Source organism: Mus musculus, chromosome 3, assembly GCF_000001635.26.
Source record: "Mus musculus strain C57BL/6J chromosome 3, GRCm38.p6 C57BL/6J".
In the NCBI taxonomy this organism is placed as follows: Eukaryota; Metazoa; Chordata; class Mammalia; order Rodentia; family Muridae; genus Mus; species Mus musculus.
Window position 1 is genome coordinate 122,168,031 of NC_000069.6, and position 19,697 is coordinate 122,187,727.

The 19,697-nt window shown below is 46.3% G+C and overlaps 1 protein-coding gene and 1 pseudogene across 5 annotated transcripts in view; one reads left to right on the forward strand and one right to left on the reverse strand.

The window, feature by feature from the left end:
- Abca4 (ATP-binding cassette, sub-family A (ABC1), member 4) overlaps positions 1 to 12,040 on the forward strand; it is a 136,180-nt gene extending 124,140 nt beyond the window's left edge. For 3 of the 5 annotated variants that reach the window (XM_017319439.1, XM_006500911.3, XM_017319440.2), the window contains 6 exons: positions 1,863 to 1,997; positions 2,712 to 2,815; positions 2,899 to 2,991; positions 5,749 to 5,998; positions 8,044 to 8,130; positions 11,684 to 12,040. In XM_017319439.1, coding sequence (XP_017174928.1) covers positions 1,863 to 1,997; positions 2,712 to 2,815; positions 2,899 to 2,991; positions 5,749 to 5,998; positions 8,044 to 8,130; positions 11,684 to 11,803 — 789 coding nt within the window. In that variant the 3' untranslated portion in view covers positions 11,804 to 12,040. Of the gene's footprint in view, positions 1 to 1,862; positions 2,532 to 2,711; positions 2,816 to 2,898; positions 2,992 to 5,748; positions 5,999 to 8,043; positions 8,131 to 11,683 lie in introns of those variants that run through there. The other 2 variants (NM_007378.1, XR_375477.3) reach the window with 2 other exon arrangements.
- Positions 15,623 to 16,954, reverse strand: Gm9361 (predicted gene 9361; annotated as a pseudogene).

Sequence of the window (19,697 nt, forward strand, 5' to 3'; positions counted from 1 at the left end):
GGTGCTTAGCTTTATTGATAGAGGGGTACACCAACATACCAGACAACAATGATTTTGATCATAAGAGGAAATTGGGGAGAAGGGCAGAATGGAGGGAGTAATGGTTCTCTCAGGTTATCCTTTTGTCTAGCTTTGACTCATGCAGGTGTGCGCATGCGCTACAGATTCAAAACTAAGACTGCATCAGTAAGAATAAGAAGAGAGAGAAAAAGTGGAAACAGGAAGAAAGTCTACCACTCAATATAAGTGGAAACAAGTTACTCTGTTTTAAATAATTGTGCAGATAGTGGGGTATTTATCCTTAGTCGTGGGCAAAGTAGCGTAGGACAGAGCTCTTCAATTTCTGAGCTATTTTTTTTATGTATTTGCCTTTTATTTTAGTATGGACAGAATAATTCTGAATAATTGTAGGTATGTGACATAACTGAGTAAATGAACAAATGTGTTGATGTTTGAGATGTTCACTTCTTTGATAGAGGAAGTAGAATACATTTAGGAAAAGGGAAAGCAAGAAAGAACTAATTTAGTAATGGATGGATCACAGGGCTCCCAATGGAGGAGCTAGAGAAAGTACCCAAGGAGCTAAAGGGATCTTCAACCCTATAGGTGGAACAACATTATGAACTAACCAGTACCCCTGAGCTCTTGACTCTAGCTGCATATGTATCAAAAGATGGCCTAGTCGGCCATCACTGGAAAGAGAGGCCCATTGGACACGCAGACTTTGTGTGCCCCGGTACAGGGGAACGCCAGGGCCAAAGGGGGGGAGTGGGTGGGTAGGGGAGTGGGGGTGGGTGGGTAAGGGGGACTTTTGGTATAGCATTGGAAATGTAAATGAGCTAAATACCTAATAAAAAATGGAAAAAAAAAAAAAAAAAAAAAAAAAAAAGAACTAATTTAGAGGAGTGGGTGGGAATTGGTGATGTCACTATGTCGTCTTGAAATGTTCATGTGCATGTGTTTGTGCATAATGTAGGTGTGTTCATACATACACTCATTATATGCATGTGTGTGTATATGTCTGTCTGTCCCTGTCTGTGTCTATCTATCTGTCTGTCCTCTGAGAGGACCAAGGCACAAAAATACTCTAATAGCAATGGATACACCTAATATCCAGATTTTGGTCCTATACCATCCCTGGACAGGTTGTCCTGGGTTCTAACAAGCCATGGAGAGCAAGCCAGTAAGCAGCACTCGTCCATGGCCTCTGCATCAGCTCCTGCCTCCAGGTTCCTAGCCTGTTTGAACTGTTCCTACCCTAAGTGCTTTCAATGATGAACAACACTATGGAAGAATGAATGAAACCGTTTCCTCCCCAAAATGCTTTTGGTTACAGTGTTTCATCACAGCAATAGAATCCCTAGGTTAAATACCATATTAAAGACATCAATAGACAGTCACCTCTGACCCAGGAAGTATAACAACAATGGCAATATACCCCACTGTTCACCCCTCCACAGTGCCTACTACAGTGCCTGCCTGGCTCGTGCTAAATGCTCTATAAATATTCATTAGATGTACAAGAAGGTTGCAGATGTGTCCCTTCTTTGGGGGTAGAGTCAATGGGTTTGAGATGCACTGTCTTCTCAGAGACCCTGGAACTCTTGGAAAGATGTATAGTCTTTGGAAGGCTGAACGCTCTTTCCAAGAGGGCTGTAGAGCTCAGGAAGTCGCACTGGTGAAACCAAAGGTCAAGTGTAATCTTAAAGTATGTACTGGTAGATACCGGCCAGCAGATGGCGCTGTCACAACAGAGCTGAGCCTGGCAGGATGACCTCTGAGAACTCAGCCTTGGTCCATGCCTGTTCCTGGGACCTTCAGTTGTTCATCATCCACCAGCTGAAATTTCTTCTCTTTCCTAGGTTGCCAACTGGGGTATCCAGAGCCTGGGCTTGTCTCTCTACGCTGACCGCCTGGCAGGCACCTACAGTGGAGGCAATAAGAGGAAACTCTCTACAGCCATAGCTCTCACTGGCTGCCCTCCCCTGCTGCTGCTGGTGAGGGCATCGTACTCTGCAGAGTGGAAATGTCACGGACGTCCTGAGTTGAGAAAATTAATTCAGGGCTTGCAGCTTTAGAACGGCAATAGATTGCCCCTTTAAGGCAAATTAGCCAAGTGTTTGGTCACAGCACAGTCTGACCTTCAATGCCTGGAAAGTCTCTAGAAGGTCCAGAAACTCAGACTGGAAAGCCCTGTCAGCTCCAGGGAATGTTGCGATCTGGTTAGAAATTAGGATGAGGAAATCTGTGTGGACCGGAGCATCTACTTCAATCAGAGGCTCCGGGGACCCTCTCGTGAATTGGACCACAGTAGAGTCCCTGAGACCATGCAGTCTGGGTTTTAAATGACATGGGACATAGAGAGGACTGTAAAGTTACTTGGGCTATCCCCCTCCCCTGACCCTTCCTAAGGATAATTCTACTATTGTCTTTATTAATTTATTGTTATTGTTCATATTATTATTATTATCCTATTTCTGTATTTCTATTATCCTAACCTTAATTCACTCACAGCTGGCATGGTCCTATAGGTATGTACCATGTGTCTGTAGTCTCCAATTCCCCTTCTACCTATGTGTCCTACAAGACATGGTTCTGTCTTGCTTGCTGGGAAGTGGCTGTGCACTTGTCTGTTAGCCCAGGAAGGATGTAGTGATGGAGAAAGACCAACTCCGCGTCCACATCTCCCTCTTTTCTCTCCTACTCTGCAGGATGAGCCCACGACAGGGATGGATCCCCAGGCACGCCGCATGCTGTGGAACACCATTGTGAGCATCATCAGAGAAGGGAGAGCTGTGGTTCTCACCTCCCACAGGCAAGAGATCCCCAGGGAGGTGGAGAGAGGGAGGGAGGAGCACCCCCTCCCATCTGTCTCACTTCCTCTCTCCTGCTTGACAGCATGGAAGAATGTGAAGCTCTGTGTACGCGGCTGGCCATCATGGTGAAGGGCACCTTTCAGTGTCTGGGTACCATCCAACACCTCAAGTACAAGTGAGCAGGTGGAGGGGCCTGCGTTTAAGTACATTCTGTGGGTTCATCCAGGCCTTGACGTCATCATGGACAGTTGGGACGCTTGCCTAACCATTCCACAGGCATTGGCTAGTGATGGCTGGGCCAGACTCTTTAGAGGCAGATGGAGAAAGCCAATGAGATGTTCTACACTGGGCTAATTGCTTGTGGCTGGAAGCTCACAGGAGTCTCTGGATAGGAGAGTTCTGACTGGGACATTTACAGAACCTGGCTGGCATGGGGGAGGGCCATTGTCACTGACCCAGTATCAGCCCACATTTCCTTAGAGATCCAGGACTTGTGGCACATTTTGTGAGGGTTTACAACCAATGTAGGAATGAGTAAGAGACCAAACAGCTTGAGAAACAGTTTTTCTTTCTAGAATATTATGTATGGTTAGGTTTGAAAAATAAATGACCATATGTCATATGGCAAACTAACAATCTTGAGGAATATTACCTTGTGACCACAGACTTATAGGTGGTTAGAGATAATTCCTTATTATTTATAACTTGTGAGATAAAACTAGCAATTCATTGAAATGAGATTATTGTAACATCGTCTTTCCTCGCATCCTAATATGTCAGTGGATTTCTAGTTGTCACTCTTTCCCAGGCATACTAGAATATATTTAGCATGCTTATGAGGAGCCAATGATATAAGCTATCAAGCTAGCTGGCTAGGATAACAGAGAATGTCACTTATCTGTGCTGACATCAAACCTTAGGGAGTTCATGAAGTGTGTTTCACGGGAAACTACCATCCTTCACATGGGTGGGAAGATCTAAGATATATGGTGAATTTGGCAAAAGGGTTTTTGATCCTGATTTATTTCTTAAATAACTACCATGTGGAGACTACACAGATAGCTATAAAAGTATCAGCATGTGAGATCACCAGGCCCGTGTCAGCAACTCCCCATGCCTAACTGCTAGAGTACATCCTTCCACATTCCCTCTCATTCCTCAATATCCCAGTGGTAGCCAGGTAAGGGGGAGGGTAAGGGGGAGGGTAAGGGGGAGGGTAAGGGGGAGGGTAAGGGGGAGGGTAAGGGGGAGGGTACTCCCATGTGAATGGATGGCTGATTTCCAAAAACTGGATGGCTACTATCTTCTTACTGTAGAAACAGCCCCAGTTCATAGAAGAAGTTCTCCAGTAAACTTTAATGAGTATGATATACCCCAATGTAGGTTATCACAGTCCCCAGCCCATGATTCACACTCTTTGATGGACCATTCTTGATCTACATAGCAAGGGGCATCATTGTTAGTCTGCTTTATATCACTGTAACAAAATACCAGAGGAAAAACCTGACATCAAGAAGGAAAGGCAGGGGCTGGAGAGATGGCACAGAGGTTAAGAGCACTCTTCCAGAGGTCCTGAGTTCAATTTCTGGCTACCACACTGTATTAGTCAGGGTTCTCTAGAGTAACAGAACTTATGGATAGTCTCTATTTAGTAAAGGAGTTTATTGATGACTTACAGTGTGCAGTCCAACTCCCAATAATGGTCAGTAGTAGCTGTGACTGGAAGCCCAAGGATCTAGCAGTTGCTCAGTCCCACACAGCAAGCAGGCAAAGGAGCGAGAGAGATTCCCTTCTTCCAATGTCCTTATATCGTCTCCAGCCGAAGGTGTAGTCCAGATTAAATGTGTGTGACACCAGGTCAGAAACTTCTATCTCCCAGCCTCCAGATTAGAGTCACTGGTGAGCCTTCCAATTCTGGATTATAGTTCATTCCAGATATAGTCAAGTTGACAACAGGAATAGCCACTACTCACGGTGGCTCATAACCATCTATAATGAGATCTGGTGCCCTCTCATGGCCTGCAGGCATATATACAGGCAGGCCACTGTATACATAATAAATAAATATTAAAAAAGAAGGAGGAGGAGAAGGAGAGAAAAGAAGAGGAGGAAGAGGAGGGGGAGGGGGAGGGGGGGAGAGGAAGAGGAGGAAAGGCTCCTGGCTCAATTGATTTGGGCCTGGGGTAGAGCATCATGGTGGTGGTAATGTGTGGTAGAAAAGCCTACTTACCTTAGTAGATTCTAGGAGAGAGGGAGAAACACACACACACACACACACACACACACACACACACACGCATGCATACGCATCCACAGGCAAATGCACATGCATGTATGCACGTACACACACAGACATCTTTCAAAAACGTGTTCCTATGATCTGCTTGCTTCAGCTGGGTCCTACCTCTAAAGGATTCATCCACTAATAATGTGAGATCCCCTCGTGATCATATCACCCCTAAGTTCCAACCTCTGATCAGGGCTGCAGGAAGGACCAAGCCTTTAATACATGAGTCTTCAGGCAATATATCATATCCAGACCATAGCACAGCTCCACACCCTTCATGAACTTTCCTCAGGGAATAGTGCCTTCCCAAGCCTTTGTTCTTCCCTAGCAAATCATATAGAAGCCATTCAGTCTTCTCCTCATAGAGCTGAGTGCTCTAGTCACAAGTCTTTACGGATGGGCCTAGAATCTCCACAGGGGGCTACAACCACCTCGGACTTCAGCAAGTACGTTCATCCAACTTCACCACACAGACATTTAGATCTCCAGAAACTGATGCCAAACATTTTTTTCCGCTCCTGTTTTTAAACATGCGGAGCAGGCCAATGCTATGGGCTTTTAATCCCTATTATGCCTAATGAGTGCACTCTTTGTCTGGGGATTGCCTTAGCTCTTACAGAACTGAACACACTGTGCACTTGCTAGGTTTGGAGACGGCTACATTGTCACAATGAAAATCAAATCTCCAAAGGACGACTTGCTTCCCGATTTGAATCCTGTGGAGCAGTTCTTCCAGGGCAACTTCCCTGGCAGCGTGCAGAGGGAGAGACACCACAGCATGCTCCAGTTCCAGGTCCCCTCGTCCTCCCTGGCCAGGATCTTCCAGCTGCTCATTTCCCACAAGGACAGCCTGCTCATCGAGGAGTACTCAGTCACCCAGACCACGCTGGACCAGGCAAGTCCACCCAGGGTACTAAGTGGGTACTGTGCCCACTGTGCTAACACCTGACAAGAGTAGTGGGTAACGTGGAAGGCAGGCAGGATGCCCTCGCTTTAATGCAGTGTTAGTCGCTCTCCCTTAGATTAAAGGCTGACATTTCAGAAATGCGTTTCCAACACCATTTTAGTCATCCACAAACTTGACTATTTTTGCTTCTTTTTCTTCTTATATTTCATGCTTGCTGTTTTATGGTGGTAGCTGATTTCTTTTTCTTTCCAAGTCAACTTTGTCATGTGTGATTTGAAAAGAACAAATAGACGTATTTAACTGTACGGCTCAGTGAATTTTGACAAACATTTGCTTTTTATGTAGGTATTTATTGGTATGGATGTGATGTTTGTGTGCGTTCATGTGTGTTTGCGTGTGCATGTTTGCATGTGTGCAGGTACATATGAACGTGTGTGCATTTGTGCATATGCATATGGAGGCCTAAGGTTGACATCAGAGATCTTCCTCGATTGCTCTTCCTCCTATTCCTTGAGGTAGGGTCTCTCAATCAAACTCAGAGCTTTCTAACAATATGGATAGTCTTGTGAGCCAGCTTGCTCCAGAGATCTCCTGTCTCCACCTTCCAAGGCTATAGTTATAGCTTGTCGCACTTACCAGGCATTTATGTGGGTCCTGAGTGTCTGATCTCTGGTCTCCATACTAGCATGACAAGCATTTGAAATATTTTAATGGCTGAGCTGTCTCCATAGCTCATCTTTACTCTTCTCATCTTGTGTCACTAAAATTTTAATGGCTGAGCTGTCTCCATAGCTCATCTTTACTCTTTTCATCTTGTGTCACTAAAATGCTGTCTTCCAAACACCACATCCCCACTCTTTTTTTTTTTTTCCTGACAGTCTCTGGAAATTACCATTTCACTTTATTTTTGAAGATGTTGTTATGTGTAATCCAGGACCATACGTAAGCCTGCTTCAGCTTCCCTAGTGCTGGGATGACATGTGCTAACATGTCTGGCTTCATCTACTTTCTTTCTATAAAATTGTCTATCATCTATCTGTCTGTCTGTCTGTCTATCCATCTATCAATCCTATCTATCTATCTATCTATCTATCTATCTATCTATCTATCTATCTATCTATCTATGGATATATAGACACACACACACACACACACACACACATTCCTAAACATATAAATACAACCTTGTAGTGGTACTTACATGTGTATGTTTTTGTCCAACTCCCTCGGCATTCCTAGTATAGTTCTTTGTGTAGGGTTGGGGCCACCAGAGCTCCCCCATGATTCACATTAGCACATCTATTGGTGTCTTCCTTGATCAGATCCTTCTGTTGTCTATGAACCTGACTACTCTAGGCTCTTCATGTAAGTGAATAGTAATTGTCATTTTGGGTCTGATGTAAGGACCCAAGGCTTCATGTCCACACTGTATCGTGACTGAGGAATAGCCACTTCGATCCACATTTTACTTATCTATTCATTCATCAGCGAGCATTTGAGTTTTTCCTGGGTTGTTGGGGGATTGGCCCTTTTTAAATTTCTTTTGTTGTTGTTGATGTTTTGTTTTGTTTTTGGTCAACATCCTTAAAGACTGTTTGGTAAAACAAAGGAACTAAGCGAGTGTTGACCTCTAGAGAAGCTCTCGCCACCCTTAGAGAAGTGACAGTCACACAGGACTCCTGCAGGAGTTCTGGCCACACTGCTTGTAGAACAAAGAACACAGCAGAGAGCAGTTGCCTTTACTCGGTTGTTTTTAGAGAGCCTGGACCCTGGCAGCTTCCTTAGTTATCCCAATTTCTCCAGTCCATTGCCCTTTGAAGCCTCCTGCAAGCTCTTAGGCTCAGGCGTCTAAGAAGCAAGCCGTGTCCAGGGCACAACTGTGGAGACCTGCGACAGGCCATAGAAGGCGACAAGCCACAGCAGCCTGGCTGGCTGTCAACTATGGGGAATGCAGAGCAAAACACATAGGTGTTGTGGGGGGGGGGGGGTCTCATCTTTCTGGAGACGGCTGCTTACTTTTCTCTTGCCTGCAGGTGTTTGTAAACTTCGCTAAACAGCAGACTGAGACCTATGACCTCCCTCTGCACCCCCGGGCTGCTGGAGCCAGCTGGCAAGCCAAGGTATCCTACTGCTCTCTCCTAACCACGGCTTAGGTAGGGCTTTAGCTCAGGGGCCTCACTGACTAATTGGGCCTGAGGTGCTCCTGGGCTCAGGTGAGGCTCTGCAGAGAGCCCACCCAGCTCATACCCACAATCCTCCTTGCCTGGGCCCAGGGGTTCTCTAGTAGGAGCTCATCTCAGTTGAACACTTGACCCAGTAGCTGAGTGGCTCCCCACCGTCATCCGAAAGCCATTTGGATGGTGTGGGTGAATCACATTTAAAAGCATTTATCTATGCATGTGTGTCCAACTCAAGTTGTCAGGCTTGAAGGCATATGCCTTTATCCAGGGATACCACCTCACATCATTTTTTGGAAGAAACTGTTCCACACATTTTTCTCCTAACAGCATAAACCCCAAAAATCTCCAAACCTCAAGTTTTAGGAATAAGCAGGGAAAGAAAGAATAGTGAGACATCTTGGCTGTTGAGATATTGACAACACTTCTTGGTCACACTTTGGAGCTTAAAGGGTCCGGGCTGGGATACTGTGCTTCAGTGGTGGACGTGTCTGCTTAAAGCCAATGACTGGAAGGTGGATTCTTTGTTCTTCACGGAAGTATCAAGATGGGAAAGGAAGAAGTGATAGAAAGGGATAGAAGGTACAGGTTGTGGCCCAAGATAAAGCCTGGGGTGGACTTCCTGTACTGCCCTGGGCACAGTGCCCACACTGGGAGACAGTCATTGCCCAGTTTCCCAGGTGGAAAGAATGCTGGAGAAAGTAGTGGGGTTGATGCCAGCAGCCAGATGGCCAGGCTTATTAGTGAGACTTCACAAGGACAAGTCAACCATTTTGTCTGGACTACTGAACAGCAAATCAAATCAAATCAAAGTACTTTAAAAAAAATAGATGTGGAAAAAAAACCTTATTTCCCACTCCTCCCAACCAATTTCTTGATTGCAAGAAAAGTCCAATGCGGCCGAAGAGAAAAGCACATCTTTCCAAGGGCATGCTTCTAAAAGATGTGTCACCACCCCATGGCCACTGGGCAAGGTCGACTTTGTCTCTGTCACCCTCCAGAGGGCCCGGAATGCCTGGCCAACCTTCGAACTGTTGTCTCTCATTTCTCTATCTTACAATTGCTGTTGATACCGGTTGAAAAGTTATTCTCTGAGAGTCACTTACAGTCACGAGTCCTTTTTATAACAGAGAATACAAAATTATTTCTAAGAACTGCCAGTGATCCCTACCCCATACCACAGCATACTGTTTGTTTGTTTGTTTGTTTGTTTATTGTTTGTTTGTTGACTGTATCTCATTGTATAGTCCAGGCTGGCTCCAAGGTCATGGTCTTTCTGCCTCAGCCTCCTGAGGGCTGGGATTACAAATGTTTGCTACCTTAGCCAACAGTGCAGTCCCTCCTACAGGGCTAACACCTGACAACCTCTGGAGCAGGTTGGAGTGCTCATGGCCTGAGATGTGGACGGGTCAGTTCCAACCTTTTCCCCCTTGTCAGCTGTGATCATGTTATTACTGTGTTTGTCACTTTGTTTCTTACCAATGTCTAAGAACCTACTATAACACGTCAGTTAAATTTTCATTTTATAATGAATATTCTATTCAAAATCTAATGCTGACCTAATGACATACTATCTTCATAAAAGTTCACAGAAATCCTTTACATGGAATGCTATATACGTCTGTCATAAAACAGATAGGAATTAAGTTCTTACCTACAGTCCAGTACTTAAGATAATTTCCCTTAAAGTACTCTGAGCACAAGTAACAGGTGAATTATCTCAAGGGCCTCTAGAGAACACACACCCCCACCCCCACCCCTTGCTCAAGCAGGAAAGCCAGCTTCTGGAGGTTACGCAGGCTGATGGCTTCAGAGCTCCTGGTTTTGAGCACAGACTGAAGTGATGTTTCATTGTCTGGAAATCTGCTTCTCGGGGATGTTTTGAGACTCTCCAACAAGACCTGACCTTAGGAAATGTCTCTGGGTATTTGGCTTTATACACTCTTAGCCTGTTTTATGGAAACAGTTGAGTGTCAAGATCTTGCTGGAATTGACAAGTGAGGATCTATTAACCTAGAAATCTGCTAAACAAGCCAATCATGGTACACCCATCATATTGGCTTTAGACAATCAGGAGCAACTCAGAACAAAGATTCTTATTTTCATACACAGAGGTTTTCCCCACACCATGTTTAGCCTGTTGTCAGACTCCTATGTGTTTAAAGGACCTGCAGCCTCGAGATCCTTGTAGAAACCTGGTCTTCATCTGGATTTGGCTTTCTTTGCAATCAAGAAATTGGTTTGGAGGAACAGGAATTCTATGGGAAATAAGGTTTTAATATCTGTTCTTTTTGAAAACGGACCTCGGAGTCTGTTTCATCCCTACATGCAATTGTTGGCTTCTTCCTGGCGGTCGTGGCACACACCTTTAATCCTAGTGCCCAGGAGGCAGAGGGGGGAGGGGGAGGACTTCTGTGGGTTTGAGCCCAGCCTGGTCTATTAGAGCAAGTTTCAAGATAGCCAAGGCTACACAGAGAAAGCCTGTCTCTGGGTGGAGGTGGGGGTCAGGTTGGTGGTGTGGATCCATTAAAGTTTGTGTGTTTAAACTAGATAATTGGACAAACCACATTTTGCATAGACTGGAAAGACCCACCTCCAACCCTCTTCTCCCCCACCACCCTGCCCCAAGCTGATATTGGATCAGGAAGGTAACCTATAATTTATGATTAGGAATTATATGTCTCTAGCTAGGAATCTAGTTAGAAAAATGTCCATTTATCCAGGTTTAGTGCACAAGTTTGATCTAGATACATTATCATGAATGCCAGTTGAATCTCTCCTCATGATCTATATCTATATCTACATCTACATTTATATATCCTAGTCAAATGATCCTTCTTTGAAGGAGCCAGCTCTGGACAAACTAGGCAAAGTCTAGACTCAGGGATGAACTCAAAATATAATTTATTGGCTTTTAAGCCAGCAAGGTAATGGTAACTTTTTCAAGTTAAAAACCCACCCAGAAGCCGGGCAGTGGTGGCCCATGCTTTTAATCCCAGCACTTGGGAGGCAGAAGCAGGTGGATTTCTGTGTTCGAGGCCAGCCTGGTCTACAAAGTGAGTTCCAGGACAGCTAGGGCTACACAGGGGAAAAAAAACCAAAAAACAACCAACCAAACAAAAAAAAACCACCCAAGGCTGGAGGTTTAGGTCAATGGTAGAAGCCCTTGACTAATACAAGGGCCTAGGTTTGGGGCCCAGCATGGGAGTAGGGAAGGTGGTCTCCAAACATCCATTGGAAAGAGTACCAAGGGTATAGATATAAACACACACACAGGCATGTAAGTCTCTGTACAAATCCATGGGTCTTAGATTCACAGATAAGAAATCAGGGCAGCCTACTCAATGTTCTGATTCCAGTTCCTTCAGCTGAGCTCCCTCCAGAAGCTGCCATTCTTTTAAACCTGAAAGTTTATTGCTCCATGGACCCAGGGTGACACGTGTCCAAGTGGTCTCCCATAGGTCTTATTGCCTTCCACGTTGCTTTTTCCATGTAGCTTGAAGAGAAATCCGGACGGCTGCAGACACAGGAGCCTTTGCCCGCAGGATCTGAACAACTGGCTAACGGAAGCAACCCCACGGCAGCAGAAGATAAGCACACCAGGAGTCCACAGTGAGCTGGAGGAGACTCTTTCAGAAAGAAACCAAAATTCACTGGCTCACCGGAACTCCTGATGGCAAAACTGACCTATCAGAATGGTCACCTGTTTATCCAGAACCCCTGACTGGTGGCTTTGGCCTTAGCGATACTTTCATTCTGAGTGGATCTGCTTTTGTGGAGTGGGAAGGGTATGGATGTGTGGGTGTTATTTGAGGGGAGAAATAAAAAACAGTCTCCTGATTAATCCCCTGCTCATTAGTGCTCAGACTCTGGTACTGTTTCCAGCTTTGTCAGAGGGCTGAGCCTCTGTGAGAGTCATTGACACAGCCATACAGCGTGGCAAAAATCCTGCCACAGTGGGGAATGGGCTCGTCGTAATAATATGCATCAAAGTCTTCATAGGGTTGGGCTAAGGAAAACACCCACCTGGTAATGCATGAAAGCACTAGCCACAGGTGATGCCTATCCACAGATATTTTCTGTATGTAAGTTTGACATTTTTTTTAACATGGCGTGTTTGAGTACAATTAGGACAGGAGGTGAAGGGACGTGAATGAGCAGCGATGAGTCTTGGTGGATTATTACACGCACCAGGTCCCTGTGAAGAAGCCAAGGCCTCCTCTGTTCACCACTCTAGTGGCAGTGCGAATCAGGAAGAACAGAGTCTAAGAACAAGGCAACTAAAGTCCTATGCAATAGCTAACTTTATTCAGAGCATCAGACATTTTATACTCGGAGGATAAGAAGAGTCACCTGAACCACATTTCCTATATCCATTCTTGGGTTGAGGGACATCTGGGTTGTTTCCAGTTTCTGGCTATTACAAATAAGGCTGCTATGAACTTAGTGGCGCATGTGTCCTTAAGTGATATGGTGGAGCATCTTTTGGGTATATGCCCAAGAGTGGTATAGCTGGGTCTTCATATAATACTATTTCCAATTTTCTGAGACACTGTCATTTCTGAGACACCGAGACACTGTCTGAGACATTGACTTTTAGAGTGGTTGTACCAGCTTGCAACCTGCAAGCAATTGAGGAGTGTTTCCCTTTCTTCGCATCTGCTGTGCCTTGAGTTTTTGATCTTAGCCATTCTGATTGGCATAAGATGGAATCTTAGACTGTTTTGATCTGCATTTCCCTGTTGACTAAGGACTTGCATGGTATGTGCTCATCAATAACTGTATATTAGCTATAAGTACAGAAAGCTATGATACACCCCACAAACCCAAAGAAGTTAGACAAGAGGGAAGGACCAAGCAAGGATGCTTGAATCACATTTGAAAGGGGAAACAAAATAGCCATAGGAAGCAGGGTGGGGGGGAGAGGGGAGAAGGGGAGAGGGGAGAGGGGAGAGTGGAGAGGGGAGAGGGGAGAGGGGAGAGGGGAGAGGGGAGAGGGAGGGAATGGGGAGACAGGATCAGGTAAGGGAAGAGGCAGGAGAGAGGCCCAGAGGGCCCTATGAAATGGGAATCTGCAGCTGCTGGGGTAGGGCTGGGAGAGGGGAGAATCTCTAGGAAGTCCCAGAGACCTGGGACAGGGGAGGCTCCCAGGAGTCAAAGCAGATGACCTTAGCCATGATGCCTGACAGTGAGGACATGGAACCTGAAGAGGCCACTCCTGTAGCCAGGCAGGACCCTCAGGGGAGGTGTAAGGACACCAACCCACTAAAAATTTGCCCTGTCTAAAAGAAATGCAGGGATGGAGCAGAGACAGAAGGAAAGGCCATCCAATAACTGGTCCAACTCAAAACTCAAACTCATTCCATGGGCAAGCACCAATCCCTGACATTATTAATGAAACTCTGTTATGCTTGCAGACAGGAGCCTAACATAACTGTCCTTGGGGAGGCTCTACCTATCTGAAACAGATGCAGACACCCACAGCCAAACATTAGATGGAAGTCGGAGACACTTTTGGAAGAGTTAGGAGAACTAAAGGTCCTGAAGGGGATGGGAAGCCCACAGAAAGACCAACAGAATCAACAAACTTGTACCCCTGAGAGCTCTCAGAGTCTGAGCCGCCAACCAACAAACATACACAGGCTAGAACTAGACCCCATCCCCCACCCCACTACAGAAACACATATGTAGCAGACAAGCAGCTTAGTCTGCCCTGTCTGGCCTCAGTGGGAGAGGATGCACCTAATGTGACAGAGACTTAATTGATGTGCCAGGGATGGGGGTGGGGGTGGGGGTCCCTAGGGGTGATCCCACCCTCTCAGAGGAGAGGGGGAGTGGGGTGGGAGGGAGGGAGGGACTCTGTGAGGGAGGGGACCTGGAGGAGAAACAGCATTTGGGGTGTAAATAAATAAATTAATTAATTAAAAAAAAAAGATTTAAAAGAAGGAAGAAGAGGAGGAGGAGGAGTCACCTGAATAAAGTGTATAATCACAAGGACAAGCCACACATGGCAAAAACATGTTTTTCCCTTGAGGCTTATAAACAAGTAATGACAGCCAATTGTAATGTGACGTGAACTGTGAGCTCACTCCTATCCCCTATGCCTGTGAGGGGCATAAAAGCACAGCCCAAGAGCAAGCCACCTTATGGGGGAACAGGGATCACACGCTCTTGTCTTGTTTCCTTGGAGTTTTCTCACTAGGGCTCAGAACCCTCTTCACAGAGCTTCCCTCATGGGCGAGCTCTGATGCCCCTCTCTGGTGTAACGAGTGCATTTGTTGCAGGGGGTATCAGAAGACAGTGCCGCACATGGCTTCAAGCAGTTCACACTTACCAAGAGCTTACCAAGAACTAGAAGCTAAATAGTTTTAACCCAAACAATTTCCATCGATGGAGTAAAGATGGGGAACAGATATCTTTTCCAAGGTAGTCTCCCCCGTCAGGCCTACAGATGGCCTTTGTCAAATAAACCCTCTCCCCAGTGGCACTTCTCAGGCCAACCATGGTATGGCTGTTCTCCAGAGTCCCGGATGCCTAGTGGGAGAGGAACACAGGGGCCGAGGCCCAGCAACTGCTGCTGTCGAGGGAACATGGGAAAGTGGGACACGTGTGCTAAAGCCTTTAGTTCAGCCTTGCTGGAGGCAGCTTAGCAACTGTGACGTGGGAGAGATGGGAAGGGCAAGGGTGGGACAGGAGTAGTCATCTACCAAGAGTTCGGAAAAGCATGGAGTCCGTCCTCTTCTCCCACGTGGGTCTGTCCCACGGGTCAAATCTGGGTCATGAATCAGGCTTGGAGGTGAGCACCCAGAAGCCGTCCCAAGGGACTTGTAAATGCTTTTTTTTTTTTAAGTTAGGAAACTAAGATATTTATTTCTTGGACCTATTTACAGAGCCTGGGACAGAAATAAGTAATAAGAATGTCCTTAAGAGCCATGTCACCCTAGTGTGGACAGCAGGTTACTCATGTCCTCACATGGGTAGCCCCCCTTATCCTTCTGTAAACCTCCCACACTGTTTAATTTCTAGCCCCACTGAGACTATACAACAATTAAAACAGCATTACAACCAAATGCCTGGGAAATACAGAAGGGAGCAGCCTGCAGCCCGTCAGTCCTTCCTCCCTCCCTGCTTCTAGGAGAGAAAGTCAAAGTCAGCTCATCTGGGTCTCATAAAGAGCCTGGAAGCTCTTTCTCTTCACGCAGTGGCACAAGACCTTGCAGATCCACCTTCTGAGTGAATTCTGAAGGAGACCCCATGCTAACCAAGAGGAGATTCAAATGCATCATCCAAAGTAGAGTTCGATTTGTCAACATCTTGAACAGCTCTTTGTCCATGTGATCAGGAATGCCGACTTGTGGCCAAATGGCCTAATATTGGGGGCAGGGGTGGTGGTGATAATCCTGCATGAACTTGGCTCAAGTTCATCACTGTGAGGGGCTGGGAGACCTTGGGGCTCCTATCCAAGATTCTATAGGCCTGTGAGTGGTTCACAGCTATAACATCAACAGAATCAACAGGGATCCTGGAGGATCCAGAAGCTCGCTTGGAGAATCTTGTCCCTTGTGGTGTAGATGGAGGAGCTAAAAGCTTGGATGGGAAAAAGCATGGGGACCCTGGGTGCACCTTTGTGTAAGGACAGCTGTTGTGGCCTCTGCTCACCCAACTCCTGAGGGGTCCCGAACCGGAAAGCCTCTGGGTTGAAGCGGGCTTCCCCTGATCCAGTGTAGGTCCCAGGGATCAGCTCCTGCCTAAGACAGGAGGTGAGCACTAGGTGGTCCATAGCTCTAGGATCCCCTTGCTGTTTCCACAGCTCATAGTTCTCAGGCTGCAGGAGCCCTTCAAAGACATCCATGAAGAAGCTCACCCTGGCGTCCTCACAGCTGCACTGAGATGCCACCTTTCCGTAGTGGATCCACCTCGGGGTGGTGAAATTGATGGCCTCTGCACAGTTGAAGCCATGGTTGAAGCCTGCGTGGTAGCCATAGGGAAAGGTGACCATGAACTCCCCAGCCTCCTGGGTGATGCGGCTAAAGGGGATGCCATTCTCCTTGAGCACAGTGGGTGAGATGAGCGCCACCTTGTGCCTCAGGAAGGCCTGGCAGCCCTGGGAATTTCCAGGGAAGAGTTCCCTGGCTAGGCGCTCCAGGCGCCTACCATGCTCAGGGGGCACAGCATACCAGGTCTTGGGCTGCCCAAAGTGCAGGTAGTTGAGACTGTACAGGTCCATGTCCTCCGTGTGTCACGCAAAGGTGGTCTTCCACTTGCCAAAGTACAGGTAGGGCGTATTGACGCCCTCAATCACTATATCACGGTCCTGCTTTAACACATCCAAAAGGCTTCCCAGGTGGCCCACGTTCCAAAGGTGAGTGTTCTCATCAAACAGGGAGCCGCTGACGTCAGCACCATAAATCGGTGACCCAAACAGGCGATTCTTCCAGTATTTTCTCTCCAAATCTTCAAAATCCAGGTGTTTTTCGCTGTTGGCCAGCTCACGATACTCCCCCACTGTCATGCCTTTCGTCCTCTTATGGTATTGGGTGAACACGCTTGCCTTCCCAGAGACCACTTGCTGCAGAGGAGCGGGAATTGCCATAGCCGGGACATCCTCATAAGATCGCCTGCCTTTCCACTCTGTGGGTGAGATGACCTTAGCCGGTCCAGCTAGATGTGCCCCTTGGGACTCCATGTAGGCAATGTATTTGCTGAAGCCTGAGAATTCTTCCATGTTTGGGCAGAAGGTCATGATGGTACAGCCTGGGTTCTGGGACCCATCCTGCTGGGACGGGGGGGGTGGGGGGTGGGGGGGTGGGGGGGGGTGGGGAGTTGTCATGGTTACAGCAATTCAGGAGCTCAGCCTGGGGTCCTGGCTGCCCTGGGGCTTTGGGCTTTTCGGGGTGGGGTGGGGAATCATTCTGTCTCTCTCTGTGTAAGTTGTTCCTGCCTTCTTGTTGGATTTTCTTCACTCTCTTACTTGTCCTTAAGCTCTTTCTTTTATGCCTTCATGCCTCTACTAGATCTCTTTTCCTAATGCGTTGGTTTCCCAACACCAGTGGAATGGAGATCTGGGAGAAGACAATCCAGCATTGGAGAGCAGCTTTCTCCTGTGGGACTTGCTCTTCCTGTGAGCCTGGAACCCAATGGCTTCTTCTTTTATAGACGGGAAGATCTGAGGCAATGAGTGCTTGCCCACCCACTGGAGTCTCAACCTATTACTGCCTCTCAGCTGACTTAGCCCAGCCCAGATTCCTTTGAATGTAAGCAATCCCGACGTGAAACAGTGAAACATACCAAACTAGAAAGAATGCTATAATAGCAATATTTTGGGGGGGGGGTGTTCTCTGTATAGCCCTGGCTGTCCTGGAACTCACTCTGTAGACCAGGCTGGCCTCGAACTCAGAAATCCACCTGCCTCTGCCTCCCGAGTGTTGGGATTAAAGGCATTCTAACACCAACTGCTCATAGAATCTATAAGAATGTCTTAGAATTCCTCAAAGCTATGGAAGCACATGGCAGAGCATGAGAGAAGTGAGACACAGAGGACATGTCTGTGCTCTTGCTGGGCGTATATACTCTGTCTTTGCACCACTACCTCTAAACCTGATATAGACAAGAAAATGGCAGGGTCCTCAAGTTCTGAACAACTAAACAATGATAATTATTTAACCAGAAACTAGCACAAAACACAGGAATGTGAACGCCTTTTTGCTGGGCACTGGGTTACACACCTTTAATCCCACTTTGGAGGCAGAGGCAGGAGGAACTACGGATTTGAGAACAGCATGGTCTACAGATCCAGTTCCAGGACAGTCAGGATTACAAGGATAAACCCTATTTTAAAAAAATGGGGTGGGGGCAATACCTTTTTATATACATAAAATTTTTTCACACTTTTATCAGTATTGAGATACAAAAAATTTTAAAGTCATAGAACCAGTATTGAGCACAGGTTTGCCCACGGTGAAGCAAATGGAAAGATCATACTAAAAATATACAAGTAAACAGAGCTGGCTGGCACACGCCTTTAATCCCAGCATTCTGGAGGCAGAGACAGCAGAGGGAGAGGAGAGGCAGAGAGGGAGAGAGAGAGAGAGAGAGAGAGAGAGAGAGAGACCTTGTAAACTCTTGAGTGATGAATTTTTCCACTTCCCTCATGCCTCTACTAGATCACAAGATATAAATCTTGAATCTTTACTCGTCTTTGTATGTTCTGTTATTTATGTTCTTTCCTGATGTTTTACTGCGTATTAGATTTTCAATAAATACTAAGTGAGCAGCATGAAAGTGTTAATGTGGGAAAGTGCATAATTGGTTGGACACAGTACAAAGGGAAATTATGAGTTCAGCTACTTAGAATTTTAGGATGGCAATAGTGGAGCATCAGTTTCAATACAGGACCTTCTCAGGATGCAGGCCTGTGCATCTCCACAGCTGCACACTCCTAAAGCCCCACTCAGTGGCTGACTTTGACCTCATAACACAGAAGCACCTGGGTGTTTAAAAGGACAGGTTGTGGGGAGACTGATACCATGTGATGACCAGTCATTCTATTCCTAGAAATGGGTATGTTTTGTTGCATGGTTGCACACATAAATGCATTTCTCAGGCTCAGTGGCTAAGAGCACTGGCTGCTCTTCCAGATGTTTTGAGTTCAATTCCCAACAACCACATGCTGGCTCACAACCGTCTGTAGTAAGAGATTTGATTCCCTCTTCTGATGTTCATGAGACAGAACACTCATATACATAAGATAAATAAATAAATAAATAAATAAATCTTTAAAAATAAGAGCTGCATTTCTCAAGCTTGCACTAAGTGTTCTCCATAGCTGAACAGTGAAGAGATGCATGCAAAGTCCAAGCAGAAGAACAACTCAAGTCTACTTTCTCAGCTCTGTAATCTAGTAGCCCAGCTTCAACCATAAACATCCTGAATGACTCAGCATGCCAGAACACAGCTGGAAGGACTCTGGGTCCCTGAGTGGTGTGATGTATATGGAACAGGCATGCTTATGAGAGGCCAATCTTTGGTTCAGACGCCATCTTAGAGAACCTGACATAAGGTTGAACTTGAGTTAACCAACAGCTGGCACCAAGCACCTGTTTCCAGGCTACTCCCCAACAAACCTACATCTGACATCAGTTTCCAGGTTACAAGCCTGACCCTGGCACTCCACTTCCTAACAACCACCAATCTGGAGGAAAGCAGAAGTTAAGTTTATGGTTTGCCTTCCAGCACCAACTAATTACATTAAAGGGCAACAAAATTCCATAATGGCCCCCCAATCAGATGTGTGCTAATTTAGAAATTCCCTTGCTTGCTTGACATTGCTGATAAAACCTGGTCCTGCTGAGAGCTTGGGGCTTCACCCTCCTGTTCTGCTATATCAGAGATGGTGGTGTGGCCCAAATTTGTAATAAAGATCCTAGTGCAATTGAATTGCATCGAAATTGGCTCCTCGGTGGTCTTTTGGGGTTCACAAAACGCACACAACACTCAGAAACAGCACACCT